The following is a 21,633-nucleotide window of genomic DNA, read 5'->3' as shown; positions in this document are numbered from 1 at the left end:
TGACATGTCCACCCTTCTTCTAACATTTACGATTGTCACCTAACTTTAGAAGCCCTCAGTTCTCAAGGACCGGTCACTGATGTATCCGGCAATAGTTGGGAATAATATTGGTGGCCCTGAGAATTGTTAGTACTCTTGGAAAAATGTAACTATTTGTGTGCTTGGATAACTACACATGTCTGTGACAGTCTGCTGAGTGAAATTCCTACCACTGCCTAGAACAAAGCCCCTGCAAACCTTGACACAGACTACTGGGCATTCCAGTAATGCTTTATTTGGGGTGTGAAGATGACTGCAAACTTGCCACAATCACCCCTTTAAGAATCTTAGATGGGGAGGGGATATGGATTTTTGACAGAAGTTACTGCCACCTTTTCTGTAATGTTTCAAGATCTGTACTAATTCTCTCATTACCTTCTGAACTCAATGAAGTGAACAAGGAGCCTCTGCATTACTGAAGCTTTTACAGGCAAGAGAAATTGTTAAGGGCTCTGGGAAAAACAAGACAAATGCACAAAGCAACAGTGCCACTTCTTAGGCTCCCGAAATAGGGTTACATCACTCCATACAATATGTGGATGCCTGAACCAGAAAATATACATAATAATTTTACCAGTGAACATGCAGAAAGTGTGACCATCTGAAAACTGTGATGAAATCCCAGGCAGACACAATAAATCAAAAGGACTTGAAAGAGAAGCTTAGCATACTGTGGAAGCAAAAGTATGTAGCAGGACAAATGAATATTTAATGTTTGGAAATCCACAGTAACTGACGGCTCTTCCTTTGGTCACTCAGAATGTTGGAAAATGAGATACAATTCATTCAGCCAAGCCAAAAGAAACTGGCCAGAAGCATGGAAACTGGAGTCACAAGAATTTTTTAGTTGGAAAAAAAATTATACATAAAATGAGAAAAACCTCATTTGAGCAAGGTGCAAGCAGCTGCTTCAACACTAGGTACACTGCAGTTCCACCATTGGAAACAATACGGCACATTTACAAATATACAAATCCAGGATTAACAAACAGGAGGCAATACTAGAAGCACTTGTACAAAAAGACAATTCCATTTCAAGAGGCAGTCAGGCTAAGTAGCTTAAACTTCACTGGAAGAGTTCACAGCCTTCTTTGTATATCCCAGGGCATGTAGTTTAGCAGCACAGGCCAGGACCCCACCTGCCATCTGTGCACCTTTCTTGCTCATGTATTTAAAAACAAATTGCTGCTCAAATAGAACCCTCTGCTTTCCCCTCTCTCAGGACGAGGACAGCTGAGAGTGAGGCACAAGAGGAAACACTTGGAATAAAATCATTAAAATGCAAATAACTAGCTGATTGCTTCCAGAGACCTGCTCAGGTTCCACACTATTAAAAAAAATTGCGGAATGCATGTGAAAGTCTATTATTTCTTTGAAATAGCTATTCATGAACAGTGCAGGGATGGTCCCAGCACTCAAAGCAAAGGATCAGAAATGCAGCTCTTAATTGACAGTGTATCTGTCTCCAAGCTGAAAAGGCTTTCAGGCCCCAAAGCCTGTAAAATACAGCCTCAGCAAGTTCTATGAGAAATCTCTAAGAACTGTATACACTGTAAAACGTGTAACAGGCCAGGGATAAAAAGAAAAATTGGGAGGGGTTTCAGTGAAGTTTAAGTTACTAAGCAATTTCACAAATACACTTTCAAAAATTCACCCCACAGTACTGAGTGTCACCACCAATTGCTGTCAAAAACAAGCATCTCCTTAACTCAGAAAAGGTCTAGCCATCCTTTCTCATGCATACAGATGCTTTGTACCCAAGTCATCCTAACACTTCGTCTACCATCAACACAGCAATACAGGATACGTGGCACAGTTCAACCCAGTTGTCTGGCTATCAGTCCTGATGCTGCTGCTGAAGTTTTGTTTGGATCTGCTCAGATGAAGCTGGAGATGCGTCTCAGCTTGCTGGTCTCCTCTTCCTCAGCATGCTGCCTGCTGGCAAACACTTCCTCGCACAAGCTATTTTAGTGGACTCTGTTGCATGTTCTGATGTCTCTTTTTATCCCAGCATTCCCCACTTGAACAAATGTTGCTTTCATCAGTCACAGCAATACCCTCATTCCTCCCCACATTCAACTGCCTACAAGGATAGCAGGCTTGATTCAACTTCAGATCTGTCCCATTTACTGCTAAAAAGTTATGGCTTCATCAAATCAAATGCATTCAGCAAACCCCTGATTCTGTTTCCAGGGACTGAGCTGGGTCTAATGATAATTCATTTAGACAGAAACTCCACTAAGATGTTGCAAAAGTTACAAGCTTCCACTGGCCATGCACAAAAGGCTTCAATTCATTCATTCCTCTACACTTTGTTAGGTTTACTGCTCCTTCTGTAAACCAAAGTGGTGAAACTCCCTTAAGACAGAAAATGTAAGTTACCATTATGTACAAATGCTGCTCTGGCCACAAGAGTGCAAGACACAACATATTATGTGCCCTACAAGAATCAAATGCACACTGGCTTCTGGTCACCTTTGGCCACACAGATCATTCCCAGATGGAATTCAGTGTCCCTCCTTGCTCTCTCCTGCCACCTACAGCTGAAGTAATGTAATAGCAGTGTCACAAAGTAACAGCTGAACAAACAGGGTAACAGATTGATTTGCACTGTGGCATCTTCTTAAAAAATAGAGACATGCTTCTCCAACAGTATTTCTTATGATAAGGACTGCTCCCTAAATGGCTGGCAGATTCCCCTCAAGGTCAGAGGCTGCCTTTGCCCTAGCATCACATCCAGTACACAGTGCCATGGCAACTATGGCAAAAAGGGTTTGTGGGTTTCCTTAAGATTCCTAGATGAAAATGCTTACACTTAGTCATGGGCTACTCACATATTCGCTAGTCTACTTCTTGGTCACCATGCAATCTTGAAAAGGTGAATTGCTGATCTCTTGAATACCGGTGACTGGAAATATACAGTAGTATAACCCCCTTGGATTGAGTTTTAACCCTTCCCTCTTCATCAGCTCGTTTTAAACCATTGTAGCATTTAATCCTGTTTTAACATCTTAAACCCTATCTTTTATTTATTATTATTAGCTAGTCCTTTATGATGGCCCCTAGTTAGATCCCCTTCTCAAGAGTGTTGCAGTTTAAGATTGCTCCCCTTTCTCAGCCCAGGGCCGAGTCCCACCCACCCCATTCCACCAATGACAGCCTCTAAGTAGAGACCTTTCCTTCTGTCAGTGAGATCCCCTGGTTTTTGTTTAAATTGGTCACGGAGGCCCACCCTCCCCCCAACTTTGTAAATTTCAGGAGATGGGGAGCGAAGTCATTTTATGCCCCACAAAGCTCTTCCCGTCCTCCCTAACCCCCCACTAACAGGGATCTGCAACACTGGGTTGTGGACGACTTCCCAGGATCCCTCCCAGCACACACAGGAACCTGAGGAAAGAAACAGATAGCCAGGATTACATAGGCAGGAGCAAAAACAACCAGCAAAGGACATTTGAGCCACGGGCCTGCATCCCTTTGAGCCAGCCCACCTTTTGGACGGGGCAGATCTTCACTATCAACGTGATGAGACAACTTATGGACTTGTGTTCCCTTCCCCTGCCTTATCTTAACATAGAGTAAGAGGTTCTTTTCAGCAACATGCCATGAGCCATATAGTGGGGAATAAGATATTGCCTGTTCAGGAAATCCATTGTTTAATCTTCAAATACTCATTCCTGAGAGTCCCTGCTCAGACCCAAAGGCACTGAAAGTATGACTACAATGGCAATCACCTACAGACTTGGGTATATGCTGTTCTCTCTTCCATTTTAGTTACTTACATTATTCAGTACATCCCATTCCTGCCTTAGTTCCCCCCCCCCCCATCCCAGACCCTTGGAACTCACCGAGTACAGTTTTGATGCTTTGCCTAGACCCCATAGAACGCAGCAAGCCTCTCTTTCAGAAGTGGAGGAAACTGCTCAGAGAACTGCTGCCAGTTTTCCTCCCCGACTTGATCTTTGAAGCCATGAAGTATCTGATGATAAACACATTATCACATATTATCACAAGGGCAAGGGGTAGAAAAAAGGCACCACATACTGTACATTTGCACTTACTCTCACCTGGCTTGTCTATGAAATCTAACCTCTAAAAACCTGGGGAGGACCTGACATCCCTGACTGTGGTCTGTATCTAAACAGCAAGCAACTTGTTGATCCTGCTATTAAAGCCGTTTCCACATCCACATGGAAAACTCCAGTCTACAGTTACTAAAACCTGAGAAGAAATCATAAATCAAAGAAATGTGTGGAAATAGGGGATAGTTCTGCAATTAGTCCATTGAACAAGCTGGCTCTGAGCCATTTTGCATTCAAAAAAATAAAAACCAATACTCTGAAATGGGTCCAGAAAAAGACTAGAAGCCAGTGTGTAGTTATGCCTTACTAAACAAAGACTGCTGTGTCAATCAAAGGTGGAAAAATATTAACATTCACAAGCAGAAAGTATCTTTATTAAGAATAACCAAAATGCCATGTGTTCTCTGGAATGGTCCATTAAACTAGGTGACACAAAGCACAGAGCATATGGATGGAGTTAAAAAGCCAAAAAAATCTGACTAGCTGTTATAATCATGAGACTTGCTATTAAATTCAGACCCAAGATACTGCTTACTGGATGAGCCACTGGTAGGAAGGTGATTAAGCTCTCAGACTGGAAGTGCAACACCACATGGCAAGATTACCTGGCTATAGGCATTCGTTTCCTAGTCATATGCAGGTCAGACATACTGTAATGCTCTTTAGGTAAGGACATAGCAAAAGACACTTCTAGTCACTGCTGCATCAAAGATGTTTGTATGACATTTGGGGCTTGAAAATTATCTTTTATGGTTGCTGAATATACTGCTTGGAATGTTTAAAATGAGAGCCAAGAATTAAAATATATATTATAATTGTTGCACCAATCTGCACCAATGCAAGTGGTTATACATTAATTCTGTATTACGGCTTGTAGTGTTAACAATAGTCTTACATATCTATATGCATTAGGAACCAACAGCAGTATACAATGTACAGTATCCTCTTTCAGCTTCACAGGGCGGAGCTCCGCCTCTCTCTCTCACCCCCCCCCCCGGGTTCCCTTGCATCCAGAACCTAATGCAATTGCTGCATGGAGGAAGAAGACAGCTGCGCGCAGGGAGGCAGAGGCGCCCACACACATGCCCAGCTTAGAGGGAACCTTGGTAGTATACCCAAAACAAACACTGCCATTGTAGTAAGTGGGTGAATCCTCTCCTCTTAGTACCCTGTAAAATAAATTATTCCCACTGGAGCAACATACCTTATAAAACATGTCTCTGAGGTCATCCTTCGGACTCACCCAGGAAGCAACAGCATCACAGAAGAAAATAAAATCCTACAGTAGAATAAGAATGCTTAAGATACATCCCAAATAAATAGATGCTGGATTTCCTACCATTCTAAACTACTACATGACCTGAAAACTAACTGTATTTCCAAGATGTGAAGATGCAAAACTTGGTGTGCCTTTCTTTTCCCATGAATAGATACCCCCAAATGATTGCTGCATGGGGCTGAACCAGAATAAGATTAGTAGTCCATGCAGGAATATGGCAAAACGCTGATGCTTCAGCTTGCATTAGTGTGAAACAAAATTGCTGTAAGTAGTAAAACAGTTTCATAAACATGAAAAAAGAAAGAAAACTAAATACAGGAAGTGGACACAGAAATCAAGAATGGTGTGAAAGCACACACCAAGTATATTCCATATCTCAACACTCAGTCAGAAGAGATACCCCTGGTTTACAAATAATGCCCCCACCCCCAGCATCTAGTTCATCTAATTCATTCTCTCACTCGTTCTCTCTCTCATTCTCTCTCTCTCTCCCTCTCCCCCCCCCCTTCTCTCTGGAGAGACTGGAGTACTCTTTGGGCAATTTAGATCATAATTATGCAAGGAAACTATGCCCCCCAGCAAGCTGGATACTCATTTTACTGACCTCGGAAGAATGAAAGGCTGAATTAGGCCTTGAGCCAGCTACCTGAACCTGCCAGCATCAAACTCGGGTCTTGACCAGAAGCTCGGCTGCAGTTTAATCACTGTACCACAGAGCTCACTATTACTCATATATTAGTTTCCATGATCTCATACTGTACATTCTGCCTACATGCTAAGGTCATTCATTCCTCTTCTGAGCTATGTTCCCATCTCAAAACAAGGAGAAAACCTTCAAACCCAGGAGTCCTTTAAAAGGCTTCTCCTTACTGAAAACATCCCACTATTATATTTAGTGTCTCTTACAATTCCTTTTATGATAGGGCAAGTAAGCATCATATGACATAGGAGTGGTGGATGCATCAAAATTAACACAGCATAATTATTTTGCTTCTTTAGAAGCAGCATGCCATTTGAGCTGCAACAATGGTAGCTGCATAGGATCCTATCAATTACCACAAGATTATTACAGAGATTGTTCAAGTGATGCTCAAGCACAACCTCTTTCTGAGAAAGTAAAGGTTATATTCTGGGCTAACTAGCATGACTGCACACAGCATAATTACCTGAACAACTCCACCAGGGTTTACTCCAATCATCATACAAATGCCACGGAAAGCAGAGTCTTTCTCTTCATTATCTCGTATATTTCTCAGGGATGTGCACCTATGAGCCAGAGCATATTAAGAAATAGTCCCAAAGTTGCTTCCTGAGAACCCATACAATAATGCTAAACCAGCGTATAAAAACAACTATGTGTTTGTAAGCAAATAATAACCAATATAACAAAGACTAAGATTTACTGAAGAGCCATGGGGGGTATGGGGTAATTTCTTTCACAACTTCTGCACCATGTATGTCTTTTCACTGGTTTAGCTTCTGGGTGCCAGATTTTAGTCAGAACACTTTATGGGTGTTTAGGATTTAATTTGAATTATCAGCTGAAGTTAGAAGATCAAATGTTTTACCAACAAACTCACAAGATCAAGTCAAGCAGTGCAAATTAGGTGAAAAGGGGGTATTTTAGGGCCTTCCCATACGCTTTAAAAAGTGAATTTCAAACAAGTATTCCACCCTCTGTGATGGTGGAGATTAAATGTTACAAAATGTTAAAGGTAAAGGTTCCCCTTGACAATTTTTGTCCAGTCGTGTCCGACTCTAGGGGGCGGCGCTCATCCCGCTCTTCAAGCCATAGAGCCAGCGTTTGTCCGAAGACAATCTTTCCGTGGTCACATGGCCAGTGTGATTTAGACACGGAACGCTGTTTACCTTCCCACCGAGATGGTACCTATTTATCTACTCGCATTTGCATGCTTTCGAACCGCTAGGTTGGCGGGAGCTGGGACAAGCAACGGGCGCTCACTCCGTCGCGTGGATTCGATCTTACGACTGCTTGGTCTTCTGACCCTGCAGTACAGGCTTCTGCGGTTTAGCAAAAATGAGGAGAGGAGGACGAATGAGAACTAAACTATTCAGCTACTGGAGAAAGCAGATTGAATGGAACTGCCCCAAGGTTCCCGTCCATTGATTCTAGAATTACACCAGAATGCCTGACAAGCTAAGAGGGTTGTGTCCCAGTGTGCCATCCCTTGCAGAAAGAGACCAAAAGGCCATTGCCTCTCGTCTCAGTATAAACACTAACCAAGGTCTGATAAACTGCTGCAGCATCGGTGCCACCTCCTGAGGGCAGACGTAACCCAAGCGTCCAATCGTGATGGCTAGAAAGGGAGAGAAACAAGCCTGTCACAACTGCAGAAAGCAGCACCCCTGTCGATTCTGTAGGTTTAAGAGATCAGTAGGTTGGAATGGTAAGAATACACGGGAGCACAGCATCTAAGCTATGCTGTATTGAAGTGCACAGTGCTGCACCAAGTGATATTAGAACACATAAAGATACCACCACTGGAGAGCCATACTTGTCAACTGTTGTGTGCAAAAAAGACTGAAAGAGACTTCTGTAAAAGAAAACTAGCTCTTTAATCCAAGGACAAGGCCTCAGCAGACTGCTTCCGAGCAGCCAAGAACATGTTAGTGGAGGAAGACAGCTACAGACCAAAGATTTAAATACATATCTGAAATGGGTCATGTGCTCCAGCATGAATAAAGACAGCTCCTGTTCTAAAACAAATGCATGAAAGGGTGCCCTTATCCTTTATCTAAAGATCAGTAGTTAACTAGGAAAAAAACAAGAGCAATGAAAGATAATATAATTTACACACCAATTAAAATACCACCTCACCTGTATTTTCCAGAAGTGTTTTGGGAGTGTTTGGTCGGTTGATGATTTCCACAAGGTTATTCAGGACCATCTGAACATATGGTTGCATTTCAGCCCCTAGTAAGCAAGAAATAATCAGATGAGCCATATATACCCCAAGAATCTGGGTCCCAACCTTGTCCTGTTTATAATTACTGTATTTTTCCATGTATAAAACAACACTTTTCCTTAAAATAATTAGAGGAAAAATTGAGGGCCATTTTATACATGGAAGGCAGGAGGAGGAGGCGGAAAATGAGACAAAGAAGCAGCCCGTCTCAGCTGCCTCTCGCTGCTGCCCATTGACTGCCACCACCACTGCTGGATCACCCCCTCCAGCGATCGTCTCCTTGTGATCGAGCGGCGGCGAGAGGCAGCCGAACTGGGCTGCTTCTCTGCCACTGTCTCTGCCTCCTGCTGCTGCCTCTGCTGCCGGAGCCCTTTGACCGCCCCTTTTCCCTTCCTTTTGCTGAGCTCCTTGGCTTCCCAAAAGGCAGAGAAAAGTGGCAGTCACTTTGACAGCCATTTTCCCCTGTATTTTGTGAAGCCATAGGACTTAGCAAAAAGGAAGGGAAAAGCGGCGGTCAGAGCCCTTTGATCCCTGCTTTTCCCTTCCTTTTGCTAAGCTTCATGGCTTAGCAAAAGGAAGGGAAAAACAGGGATCAAATTTTCTAATTCGGGGTTAGAAAAGGGGGGCTATTATACATTGGGTTGTCTTATAATCGTAAAAATACGGTACATGTTTTCCCCCAAGCCCTTTCAACCAAAAGAGAACAAAACTGAGCCTTCACTTCCTACTCACAACCTAGCGTAAGTCATGAAAAACGCTTGTCAGCCTCCAGAGAAAAAAATGAGGTTCTAAACCACAAAAGTATACACAAGGAGAGAAAAAGTGTCCCACGTCCAAACAGGTTACTATTGCAGGTAAAGTACTGCTAAAGTATTTTGTAGCTATCATTGGAGCATTTCACTACCATCCCAGAACAAAAAAAGTGAGTTTTATGACAAAGCATTTCTAGAAACAATTTAGATAAACTTTACTAAAAACTCAAGAAAATCAGTTGAAATGCAACCATCACGTAGTCAGATAAATAGTCCTTCTAAGCAACCAAAGGCCTACCAGGTTTAATATGCTAATAGATTCACGTGTAGAGAGCCAGAAGACAATATCACTATGGAATGGGATAGTTGCACAAGGCCAGCCTTTGACTGAATTGTAGATTCCTTATAAACTTACCCATCTGCATACAGATTTCTCCAATAGCCCAAGTGGCATTATTGCATACTGAAATGAATTCTGGATTCAAGTTGGTCCCCAGGATGGGCATGAATTCAGCTGAAGAGGAAATATATTTTGTCAGCACTGAGCAGTACTACACAAAGACACACTAAAGAACAGAATAAAACCACATAATTTCTGAAGTCCTAAAACGAGTTTGTACAGGCAGGAAAAGGAACAGCGTAAGCCAGGCTTGTCCAAACTGCGGCCTGCGGGCTGCATGCAGCCCAGGTTGGCTCGTAATGTGGCCCAGTGCAATTTTTTATTTTTTAAGAAATTCCAAAGTTTCAAGTTACACTTCCGGTGCTTGTGGCCGGAATGTGGCCAGGGCATGTCACAACGGTAGGGGGGGAGAGAGGGAAGGAAGGAGCAGGAGGGGAGGGGAAAGTGGGGTTGTGTGACTGCATTGCACCGTCCCCATCAATAGGTGGACCCCCTCCCAGCCCCATAAAGCCGCCGGAGTCGAAGCTGGCAGGCTCTGCTGTCTGAGATCACAGCTGCTGGTAAGCGCACTTGGAGCGGGGCTGTGGAGGACAGCTAGAGGCCAGGGAAGGTTAAAGGTTGGACACCCCTGGCATAAGCCCTCCATCTGTCTTGGATTACAAAAAGGACCACAGTTTAGACTCTGACAGAGCCAAGAATGAGGATAACATTATTTCAGCAAGAGTGAAACAACCAATATATCTATTTCCTACAGATTGTACTTTGATTGTCACTAGCTGTCCAACTGCTTTTCTCATTTGATGGACAGTGGAACAAGGAAAGAGATTTTAGACAGGTGCTTGGGATCAAAACACTGAAATCTGATTCTTCTTTTCTTCTCCTCTGCTGGATCAGAGAGCCTCTGACTTAAGTGTCTTCCTATGAGCTCCCACAGTACTAGCAGCACATTTAGCATCTTTATTAGTTGAGGAATGGAAAAAGTATGAATACAAAAAACACTATTATGTAAAAAAAAGCTCCCAAACAAAACTGAAGGTTGAAGATGAATAATTCAACAGGGACCTACCAATACATGGCTTGACATGCATGAAACAGGCTTTGGTAAGGTCTCCCAGGAGTGCAAAAGAGCTCTGCCTAACTTCTGGCATGGTGTCCTAAAAGAAAAGTAAGAAAGATACTGATTCTAGTGTATCCATCATGTTTGGTTTTCATTCTCCAAATTTGTAGAAAAAGAGAGTTAAAGATCTATTATGCCGGATAAAACCATTGTTTATACTTTTTACCTCCTACCAAATTCTTCTTCTGGCAACCAATGGATTCCTCACAGAAGACAAGGAGAAAATTTCAATTAACGTTGCTAGGAAGGAGCTTTTGGCAGCTCATAATTATGCAATCTATAATGGGATAAAACCCTTCCCCAAATCCTGTGAATATGACCTGGTAATGCTAGTTCCCTGGAAAGCAATGGGCTCCTAGCAGAACTCTACAACTGCTATACCTTCCCCACACAAAAAAACACTAGTACCAGTTCAATGAATTAAACATCTGATGGGTTCTTATTTTGCTGTTTGCATATTCAGAAATGAAGTAAAGATGCAAAAATTTCAATTATACGGTTATTTATATTTATGATTTACCGTATTTTTCGCTCCATAAGACACACCGTTCCATAAGACGCACCAATTTTTTAGGAGAAGAAAACAGGAAAATATAATCTGTTTTCTTCGCTCCATAAGACGCACAGACTTTCCACTCCCCTGTTTTGTGGGGGGAAAGTGTGTCTTATGGTGCGAAAAATACGGTAATTATTGTTGTGTATTGCCATATTTTTGACTGATATGTGGGGTCTTGAGGGGTTTAAGTTTTAACCCGAAAACCACAATGAGTAGTGCTTGCACTAATGGGAAGGAAATCAAATCCAAAAATAAAATGTATGTTAAAGAACCATATCCTGATCAGACACTATTTCTGCCTGCCAGTTCTATATTCAGGTAGATTTGCTTCCTATATGAGCTTGTCCATAATTTACCTTTTTCAGACCGTGCTGTGTGTACTACCATCAAAAGAGGCTCAATTATGGCAATAAAATAGTACTGTTTTGATTTTTAGCTTGTTGTGCCTTATTTTTGTACTGCTACAATTTTACCATAGATTGTATCGAGAGCCCTGAGAGATAAAACAATGTAATATGTTTGAACAAATAAATACGGTAGCTCCTTGCTTTCCTTGCTCTTGCTTATTGATAGGACAGTCACATGCAACCATGTACAAAGGATTTACTGACAGCAGTCAAATGTCTTCACAGGTTCCTGATTTACATGGCAAAATTCAGACTAATTTATCATATCTCAGAATGTATGTTCAGATGCATGCTCATCATGAGACAGTCTCACCCACCTGCATGCACTGGAACAGCAGAGTCATGATATTGCTCCGAGCTACAAGCTGTTCCACATGGCATCCTAGACCTTCAGCAAGACCACTCAGCAGGTCAAGAGCAACTATCATGAAGTCTTTGTCAGGAGCCTCATATTGGTCTGGATGTTGACTGTACATCTGCAAGTTGAAATATACAGAACTTTCAGCGTTCATCCCTAAGAAAATGTGGAAATTCATCAAAATCATAATGCATTTCACTAAACAACAGGCTGAAATAGAATAGGGACATTGTTAAAGCAATAGAACGAGAGGTTACAATTTAACCACTTAGCGCAATTCTAAACTTCCTGATGTTCCAGGCTTCTGCTCCCAGATGCCCCAATCAAAAAAAAAAGTCAATGGTAAAGATTTGAACAGCTGACGTCCAAACCATCTAGATAACCTATTGAAGGTTGAAAACTAACGGTCTAGAGCATAAAGGATTTCATATAGTTAAGACCATTTGAAGTAATTCCCAGTGCGGTTCATTTGCCTCACGTAATTCCCAGTGTAACACAGGTTTCTTGACATTTAGACATATATTCAAGTAAACTTCTCCAGGACACCAGCCTATCCTATCATACCATGGCTTGGGCAAGAGTCTTCTGCACAAGTGTCACGCAGCGCTGGTAGACAGGTTCACAGTATGGAAGGAAGCCACTTTGGAGAGCAGTTGCTACAGAGGACAAACACTATAGGAAAAAAAAAGATAACTGCTCAAAAACACATCTAGAAGGTTAATAACCTGGCATGTGTATTTTCTTATCTTTCAAGGGGTCAGGGAAGCTGTTTAACAAAGACCACTGAGCACAGGCCTGAAAGGAGCATAAACAAGGTCTTGTTTTCTTTCAAGTGGCTATAATGGTGTAACAGGAGCCAAGGTGCCACCTCAAGAACAGGAGCTACAATCATGAACAAGTTTGTTTTTTGCTGCATACTTGTAATGATTCAGCTCATTCACATACATTTAATCCACTTCTTAACAGCATACAAAATACACGTTCAAAAAAACATAGTTCTCACATTCCATAAAGGTTTGTTCTTTATAGCGTCCATCCAAATTAATAATGGTTGAGCACTCACTTCTAAAAGAGGAAAGAGATCCTTGTCCTCATCTTTCAGCTCATTCCACTTCTGGATCAGTGGCGGCATCAGTTTTTGGATATATTCCTGGGGAAGAGGGAACCAGTTACAAACACATTTCACTACCAGCTGCTGCCAATGCCACAAACTCAGCCCAGAAACCATCAGAACTGAATACTCAACATATTACTTCAGGATTCGAATGTCTTGTATTCAACTGATCATCACTGTTTCTCAGCTCAGAGGAAATCAAGTCAGGATTTCTCCTAGAATTCTATGGACATGGTTAATGTTCACAAAACTGGACGATATGTCTAGTCGGGCATCATTTCACAGCTAAAACTACTGTGTCTGGAGAAGAACAGATTGGGTTTCTTTAAAAAGTGTCTTTGGACCTGGAACAATGTTCCCTCTAAGATGCACATACACAGAGAGCTGCTCATGAGCAGCCAGCAGCTGATTTGTTTATTTTCCATTTCGGATGAAGTCCCACTGCTCTGTGCGTGCATGGGGCAAGGCCCCCACACACAGCGGGAACAGAAATAAGAGGGAATGTAGACCTGGAATCAAGTACAGAAATAATGTCCAGACAATGAAAAAGAATAGATAAATTTATTTTTATGGATAAGACTACTATGCGTCCATTTGTACTAGTCTGCCTGTACTTCACCTTTGTTTACAACTGCCTTCTCTTAAATGTAATTCTTCCTGAGCTGTTACACATACTGTGTTTCCTGTAGCTTAACTTTTGATCTCAGCTGAATGCTATTTATTAGTATTACTTTGATTTTTTAAAAAAAAATCAGCTACATTTATACGTAACATAATTTGAAACTTCAACTAATTTCATATTGTGGATGTACATCGAAAGTCATCTCAGGAGTGGTCCCCAACCTTTTTGACACAGCGGACTGGTTGGGGGGATGGGGTCCATGTGAAGGGGGGCAGGGCAACCCCTGCACTCGCGCATATACACGAAGGGGCATTACGCACGTGCACACTCATGGACTTGCGCAAAGAGGCAGGGGTCACTCTTGCACATGCACAGACAGGGGCCGTGCATGCACACACACATGCAAGCATGCGTGAAGGGGCTGTGCGGGTGGGCGTGCAGAGGGAGTGTGTGTGAGGGGCAGAAGATCTGTGTCCATGGCCTGGTCTGGCCAAGGCTGCGGACCAGCACCAGGCCACGGACCAGGAGTTGGAGACTCCTGCCCTAGACAACAGCATAAAAACACTTTACACAAATGGCAAGGCATAAGTATGCTGCTGTTTTACTTCTTTAAAAAAATGCACATGTATTTTACTGCACTATCTCTTAGAAGCCAAGTAGGTTTAATAACAGCTCCCAGCAACCTATAGCTACCTTCAGCTGCAGGATGCTAAGGCAAGTTCTTTCATAATATGAGAATACCATAGAATAACTGATGCCCATTAATAAGAAATTATAATGTCTCACTTTTAAAGTTTTGATTATAAAAATTAGAAGCTGAACAGCTGTGCAGGAACAGTTTCAGCAAGAATAAGTTGCAGTGCTCTCATTGTGCATCATGTCACATCTTATAGCCCTTACAATGTCAGATCATTAGCCCAGCTCACCAAATACACTGTATTTTACTTTTCCTAGACCTATTGCTCAATATCTTTAACTGAAGATGCTGAAGATTAACTGTGAGTTTTGCTGCATGCAAAATATGTTTTACCACCCTAGTGAAAGGAAAACAAATTGACATTTTGCATTTCAGTATATTCAAGGACTAGATTTAACATTGTCCTAAAATATCTCATTCAAACAATTATAGTAAGTCAATGCTGGTAGTCTCCACAGCCCACAGCAGTCAGAAGAACACATGTACCGGCTGGTTTAGGTGGTGCCCAACAGAATCAGCTAGAGTGCCAATGGCATCATACAGGATCAGCAGGTTCTTGTGTTGGTATTTCCCAAATGCAAATACCAAAGTATCCAGAATGAAACTGAGATATGGAACGAGTTCTGTGCAAGCCTCTTCTTCAAGGGTGGCAAATGCACTATAATCAAAGTTACAGAAACACAAGAATGAGAACATATATCTGGCTAAGTTCTATACTACTAGAAGCTTAACAAATCAGTTTCATTGCATAAGAGTCAATTACAGACTGAAGTGACATTTTTTTCTGAAGTATGAGGACATTCTCTGGATCAGACAGTAAGAATACATGAACCATCACTGCAGAACTCAAACATCAAGTTCTTCATCACATCCAAAGAAAGTCTTAAAATGCAGAAGAGAGGAGTCTAACAAGGGCAGACTTATAGTTCAGATGCCTTATACAATCTACTTTAGCTCCAGACTGGAAATCCTACTTAAAGGCATGCTCATGCTTTTTAAATGGGTGTTCTTAATTTCTCTTATTACATCTACTCCAGCTAATCTTGGTGCTTACCAGCTCCAGTGCCTAACCATGATAAGGCAGGACCCTGCAACAGCTCTGGGGAAAACATTTTCATATTAAAACAGATACAGCTTTAAGTAGTAAGGAGCCATCAGAATGAAAATCTATTCAAGGCAGCAAGCCAGAACCCCCTGTCCCTACCCCGCCCCTCTCTCTCTCTAGTACTAAGATCTACACATTTGTTCAGAAGCCCAAGAGATGAAATCATGAGATGAGCAGGTCACCTGCAAGCAGCCTCCTGCACTCTCTTGTTGCTGTCAAGAATCCGCTTGAGTAGTTCCGTCATCAGGGGCTTGAGATACATGTCTGGGGGTTGGCTCACAACCCAGTGGGCATAGCGGCTCAGGGTCCAGCAGGCAATGGAACGCACCAGGGCCTTCTTGTCAGAAAGGCACTGGATCAAATGGGGGATCAGCTCAGGCAGGTAGGGAACCATACCTTGCATGCATCCTAGAAATGCAAAATTAAGGTTATTTCCATCGTGTGTTCCTAACACACAGCACTGCATCTCCCCATATGAGCCCCACTCACCAGGTTTTAAGATCTTCAGGAGAATCCTCTCTTTCAGTCCCACCCAACCCACAAGCACATAAGGTGAGGCCTTTTTTCAGTCGCTGCTCCCAAGCTATGGAATTCGCTGGGCAGGCTTGCTCCCTCCTTGCTGTACTTCTGACAGCAGACACAGATCTTTCTAGTAAGTGAATAGCTAGCTGCCAAGGTGGCAGGTTTAATATATAGTACTTTTCCCCTTTTGTAATATATTTTAAATGGCTTTAAATTATTTATTTAGCTGTTTTAATACATAAATAAGTTTAATTGCTTATTATATTATTATAATGCTTATTATATACTATTATATTTTCAAATGTTCTGGTCTTTGAAATATGACATAAGCCATCTTAAGTCTCTTTATTGGGATAAAGACAGGGAGTAAATAAAATAAATGCAAATGAGCATCAGAAAAACCAGTTAAACCTGTCATTTCTTTGTTACCATTAAGGGACTGCCAGTACCTCTACCTCACAGCAGAGGACACTCCTGGTTAAGTCAATAATTGCAGCATTCACCTTCAGCAATGGCCCCCAAGACAAGGATTCCGGACTCCTTTATGACCCACTCAGGGTGGAAGAGCAGCCCCTTTAGCAACGGCAGTAGATGTGGAAGGAGCTCATCTCTAAAGACATTGGCTAAGACATCAAGGGCTGCAGCAGAGCATTTTCCTATAAGAGAGATATAACCGTGTAATAGAAATAAAAGGAAACAAGCTCTGGATTCAAGGAGTCCTGGCAAAAGCAACAAACGAGGGGGGTGGGGTGCCTGCATTAGGATCAAAATACAAGGCAATTGCTTTACTGATATGAGAAACCTGGGCTCTACAATCCTACTACTTCCTCTTTTTTTTAATTTTATTTTGAAATTTCCAAAACAAAAATATAAGAATACAAAATACTTACTATTACAAATCTAAACCACAGTGCACCCCCTTACTCACGGGACCCTTTGGAGCAATACTTTTAATATGAACCTCTTTTCCAAAATTGTATTGACTGTTGTTTAGAGGCTCTCCCCTTTCCTTTCACGAATACAAATTCAATAAATCTACCCAATAGCATAAAAATATTGAAACATTTCCCCTCTTTTCATCTTCAGCTCATTAGTCAATTTATTATTTAAAGCAATGCCCCACACTTCATTATACCAATCCTACTACTTCCACTAGCCACTAACAAGTAGAAACATAATGGGACACTTTAATAAGAACATGCAGTCCAAGTCTGATTCTGTGAAAGCAAGAAACTATTTCAAATATGTGTGACTGGTACCTACATAGGTAAGAAACTACTGAAATGGGTGAACTATGGGATAGCCTCCATCTACTACCTATTGCCAGGGATGCTATCAAGACCCTACACAGACAGTGCCCATACAATTGGCTCCCAGTGCTTTCACCCTTGGCTCCTATGAATCATATGAATCAAGGTTCCCAAACCTAGAGGCCAGACATTCTTGATTACAATTCCCAGCCGTCTTGCTAGCTATGGCTTCTGGGGAGCCATGTTCCAAGAACCCCTGAGGCCTCAAGTTTGGGAAAGGCTATCTGAAAGAGTAAAACATGGTACAATTCTCCTACGCACTCAGATTCCAATCAGACAGCGTGTCATCGTCATCATCCTCATCTTCTCCATCTTCATCATCCTGTAACCGCTCCTCTTCATGTTGCAGAGTAACTGTGCGCGATTTGTGGAAACGCGGTTTGATATCCTGCTCGCTGTCAGGGATGGCTTCATCCTCTTCCACGTCCCCCTGGATTTCAGTGGGGAGGGGAAGGGAAGAGTACAAGGCATTCAGTGGGCTCAGGAATCTTCCCTACTGGCCATGTGACATCATTCTGCAAGACAGCACTGCACTTCTAGGGCCCCTCCAACACAAGGGCTGAATGCTTCCCCCTAATATGCATGATTAATGCGAGTAGGGTAGATTTGTTCTAGAAACACATAGGACCATTTATTCTTGGTGAAGTGCGATTCACATCATCAAAACCATTTTGTGCCTATAGAAAAGCCCTGAGAGAAAGAAAGAAGCCACAATGTCTCTGCAGGCCTGGCTCCCATGGATCAGACAGTAGGAATAAAAACAAACCATCATTGATGTCAGGTTGAAGGTTATGCATCACTTCCATGGCTGTATTTGCTTAGCCTGTGACTTCATACAGACACTCACACCTTTCTTTTTAACAGCAAAAGAGCCGTACTACATTTCAAGAATCATAAATCCTATGTTAAATGGAGTTATAGAGAACATAAAATGGATCATTGGCATTTCCATGCTGCTAAGAAAAACAGAGGAGGGGGGAAAGAAACAGGTGTCTGATCTCGACTAACATAACCACAAGCCAATGAATGGTTTTCATCTACTTGATAAGGAGAAATGCAGCTAGCAGATAGCTGCAGTTTATCATGGAACATACAGTGGTGCCCCGCTTGACGACAATAATCAGTTCCAGGAAAACCGCTGTTAAGCGAAATCGTCATCAAGCGAAAAGAAAAAAACCATTGAAATGCACTGAAAACTGGTTAATGCGTTCTAATGGAGAAATACCTCATTGTCCAGCGAAGATCGCCCATAGAAAACCATCGATCAGCTGTTTAAAATCGCTGTCTTCCGGAGCAGGGGTCCGGAAAGCTACCATTTTGCGAAGGGAGGGAAGCCATTTTGTGTAACTGGAAAAATCATCGTTTAGCAAACAAACAGTTCGCGAAGCAGACTCCTAATCAACGTAATGCAAAAAAACCCCAACTGGAACCTTCATTTTGCAATCGCAATAGCGATCGCAAAAAACATCGTCAAGCGATTTTGTCGTCAAGCGGGGTCGTCGTCAAGCGGGGCACCACTGTACAGCAGAAGAGCTCTGGTTGTAACTTCAGCACTACATACTCTGGATGGCAGCTTCAACCTCCACAGTCTCAACATAGTAAAGTTAGTAATCACAGGATACCAATGGCGTAGGAATGCTAAATTTTAAAGGAACTTGGACAATAATTTCTACTATTACTGTTAGGAGACTGAAAGGCTTAAAATGCAAAGTTCTTCAAATTATCAGAAGCAGTGGCAAATTTTTCCTGACTGGGGGTAACAGAAGGTGCTGTTTCAGCTTTGCAGACTTATCAACCATCCTACTTTCTACTATTCTAGCAAGGATGATCATAGTAAGAGCAGCAGAGAGAAACAAGATCCAACTTACCTGAGCTATTCACAACACATTAAAACATAGACGTGCTTTAATTTGTTATACTGAGTAAACAGGCTAGAAGAAAGAAATATACTACCATATACTTAGGAAAGTAACGTCTCAAATCCACACAAGTTAGGTTTCCAAAGTTGTTTGAACAGATAGATAAATACCTTTAATAATATGATGTCAATTTCAGAATATTTCATTCCATTCACTAAAATTGGAATCAACCTGTCAAGAAAAAGTTCATGTCAATAACTGTGGTTGAGAGTTTTATTTCCATTAAATCAGTTGCTTGTGCTTAAATTTGGATCCAACACACTTCTTAGGTATTTGGGCCTTTATGTCCAGGTAAGTAGGCAAGTTCAACAGCCAGTTATAATCTGCAAGTCTACCCTGGAAGACAGCCAGCACAAAAAAATCAAAGGTTCTCTTGCTAATTTAAATTAAAATGCAGATATCCAAATGCATTTAACACGCTGTACAGCAACTATGGCAGAAGTTTCTACACACTCCACTGACCATTTTAAAATTACCTTCTTTCTCCTAATTCTGAAGAGAGCACCCTGGCCACACTATATATTTCTGGCAATCCAGAATGCCCAGAGCACCATACAGTCCAGTTGTGAAGGCCAAATTTGAGATGATGCAGCCCAAGGATATCGCCAAAGTGGTCTGAGGCATGCAGAAGATCACTATGCCTATCCTGCCTGTTAATAATGAGCTAGAAACAAGGGAAGATTGTGATACTGGCTTGCAAGCCATCTTTAAGCCTAACTGATTTTAATAACTACTGCCCAATTAATATATATCTCCTTTTGGCCAAAGTCTTGCAAAGCATGCTATCACTTTTGAAAACAGGGAACTGCTCAGACCCTCTCATTCAGGTTCAGACCTGTGTTTAGTTATCACGATAGATGGCTTCTTTCAGGACAGTGATGGAGAGAACAATCCTGTTGTTCCTCTTTGATCAATCCATGATTTCTGGTACCCTGGAAAGGTATTTCTGTTGGACCAACTTTGCAGGATGTAAAGGTGGAACACTGATCCAATTGTTCTGCTTCCCAGCAGGTTCAGTTTCAGAAAATGGCATGGAATGGGGAGAGGAGATCTCCCAGGACTTCCTTTTCCCATGGTTGGGTGGTTCACCAGTTACCACTATTCTGGACAGGAGAAGTCTGTCCATAGTGCTTCATAAATTCCTGGCTAAATACTGTAATGCCTTGTAGAATAGCCTGCATTTAAAGACCTGAATGCTTCACCTAGTGTAGAACACAGCAACCAAAACTGTAGCGACTACAGTCGGGTTGAGTCCTGTTGCATAAAATCTTAAAAGATCTAGAGTGGCTGCCCGTTTGGGCCTAATCTGAATTCTGAGTGGTGACACTCAGGTCCTAAGCAGCTTGTGCATCTCTCCACATCAAGCTGCCCGTATTTTAAGACCAGAAGAGGCTCTTCTTCAAATATTATATGACGAATGAAAGACTCTTCCCTGCCTGTAGCTGTTTGACTAGCATCAGTATTAAAGACCCATTGGGGCCAGGTCAACATTAGTTTGACCTGACATTGTAAGTTACTTTATGTCAGTTTGATTATATTATGTATTTTGTTTTTTACCATGGTAATTGATATTTTAATGTATAATTATTATATTACATTTTTACTGCATTTTGTGTACTTCCCTAGTAAAATGTAACAACAGATAAAGACAGATTTTAAATAATGTCTCCCCAGCTGTAGTTGAGGGAAAGGATGTAGAAGGGCTTTAACTTCCCAGTGTTCTGCAAGAGTATATTAAACTATGAATAGAGATGGGCAATCTGTGTAGGCGCAGAAACCACTTTTTAATCCCAGTGACATGCACCAGCTTTTCATAAAAATTATCAGTGAATTACCAACCCTGAAGATTTGCAAGAGCACCAATCCCTTTTTCTTGCTAACAAAAACATTTTAGCAGTAGGCTGCCCACACCTCAACCAGATGAAACAACCAAGCAGAACTGTTTCAGCAATAAGGGAACATTTTATGTCCATTTGCACAAAGCTATTGCATGTCTGGATGCATAACGAGTTCTCAGAACAAGGACAATGCATTACTGCAGAAGCTACTCACTGCACCAGGTGTGAAGACAGCACATCCTTGCAAATAGGTTGTTCAGCCAGGGTCAACCAGAATTCACATGCTTCCAATGCCACATTCTCATCATTGTCTTGGGTCCGTTGCAACATGTACTGGAAAGGATACAAGAGCAGTAAACTAAAGCAGTGGTTCAGAAACAGCTACTGGATTTGCTTTACCTTTCCTATTGTCTATCTCACAGAATGCTGAAATAATGTTACCATCAAAGGCCAACAGTGCTTTGATGTGATAGCCCACATCAACAGCGTCAAATCGTGGGAATAAAACCTAGTTGAGACATATAGTATAAAGTTGCTTACTAGATCAATGGGGATCCATTATCATGAAATAGCATAAAGAGACTGGATCTGT

The 21,633-nt window shown here is 41.8% G+C and overlaps 1 protein-coding gene and 1 non-coding gene across 4 annotated transcripts in view; both read right to left on the bottom strand.

Moving 5' to 3' along the window:
• Nucleotides 1-864: 864 nt before the first annotated feature.
• The window catches only part of TNPO2 (transportin 2), a 40,875-nt gene continuing 20,106 nt past the window's right edge, over nt 865-21,633 (bottom strand). For all 3 annotated transcript variants that reach the window (XM_078385844.1, XM_020800370.3, XM_072990303.2), the window contains exons 9-25: nt 21,256-21,374; nt 19,314-19,374; nt 17,546-17,714; nt 16,478-16,630; nt 15,635-15,860; nt 14,834-15,005; nt 12,978-13,064; nt 12,479-12,586; nt 11,874-12,032; nt 10,543-10,630; nt 9,492-9,590; nt 8,237-8,332; nt 7,640-7,715; nt 6,564-6,663; nt 5,323-5,397; nt 3,885-4,015; nt 865-3,426 (exon numbers count right to left, since the gene is read on the bottom strand). In XM_078385844.1, coding sequence (XP_078241970.1) covers nt 3,908-4,015; nt 5,323-5,397; nt 6,564-6,663; nt 7,640-7,715; nt 8,237-8,332; nt 9,492-9,590; nt 10,543-10,630; nt 11,874-12,032; nt 12,479-12,586; nt 12,978-13,064; nt 14,834-15,005; nt 15,635-15,860; nt 16,478-16,630; nt 17,546-17,714; nt 19,314-19,374; nt 21,256-21,374 — 1,896 coding nt within the window. In that variant the 3' untranslated portion in view covers nt 865-3,426; nt 3,885-3,907. The remainder of the gene's footprint in view (nt 3,427-3,884; nt 4,016-5,322; nt 5,398-6,563; nt 6,664-7,639; nt 7,716-8,236; nt 8,333-9,491; nt 9,591-10,542; nt 10,631-11,873; nt 12,033-12,478; nt 12,587-12,977; nt 13,065-14,833; nt 15,006-15,634; nt 15,861-16,477; nt 16,631-17,545; nt 17,715-19,313; nt 19,375-21,255; nt 21,375-21,633) is intronic.
• Nucleotides 15,152-15,222, bottom strand: LOC140705296 (small nucleolar RNA SNORD41). The gene has a single exon (XR_012084724.2). It is a non-coding gene; the product is annotated as a small nucleolar RNA SNORD41 (small nucleolar RNA).

This window comes from Pogona vitticeps, chromosome 2 (genome assembly GCF_051106095.1).
Source record: "Pogona vitticeps strain Pit_001003342236 chromosome 2, PviZW2.1, whole genome shotgun sequence".
Classification (NCBI taxonomy): domain Eukaryota; kingdom Metazoa; phylum Chordata; class Lepidosauria; order Squamata; family Agamidae; genus Pogona; species Pogona vitticeps.
This window is presented reverse-complemented; position numbering and strand designations above follow the sequence as displayed.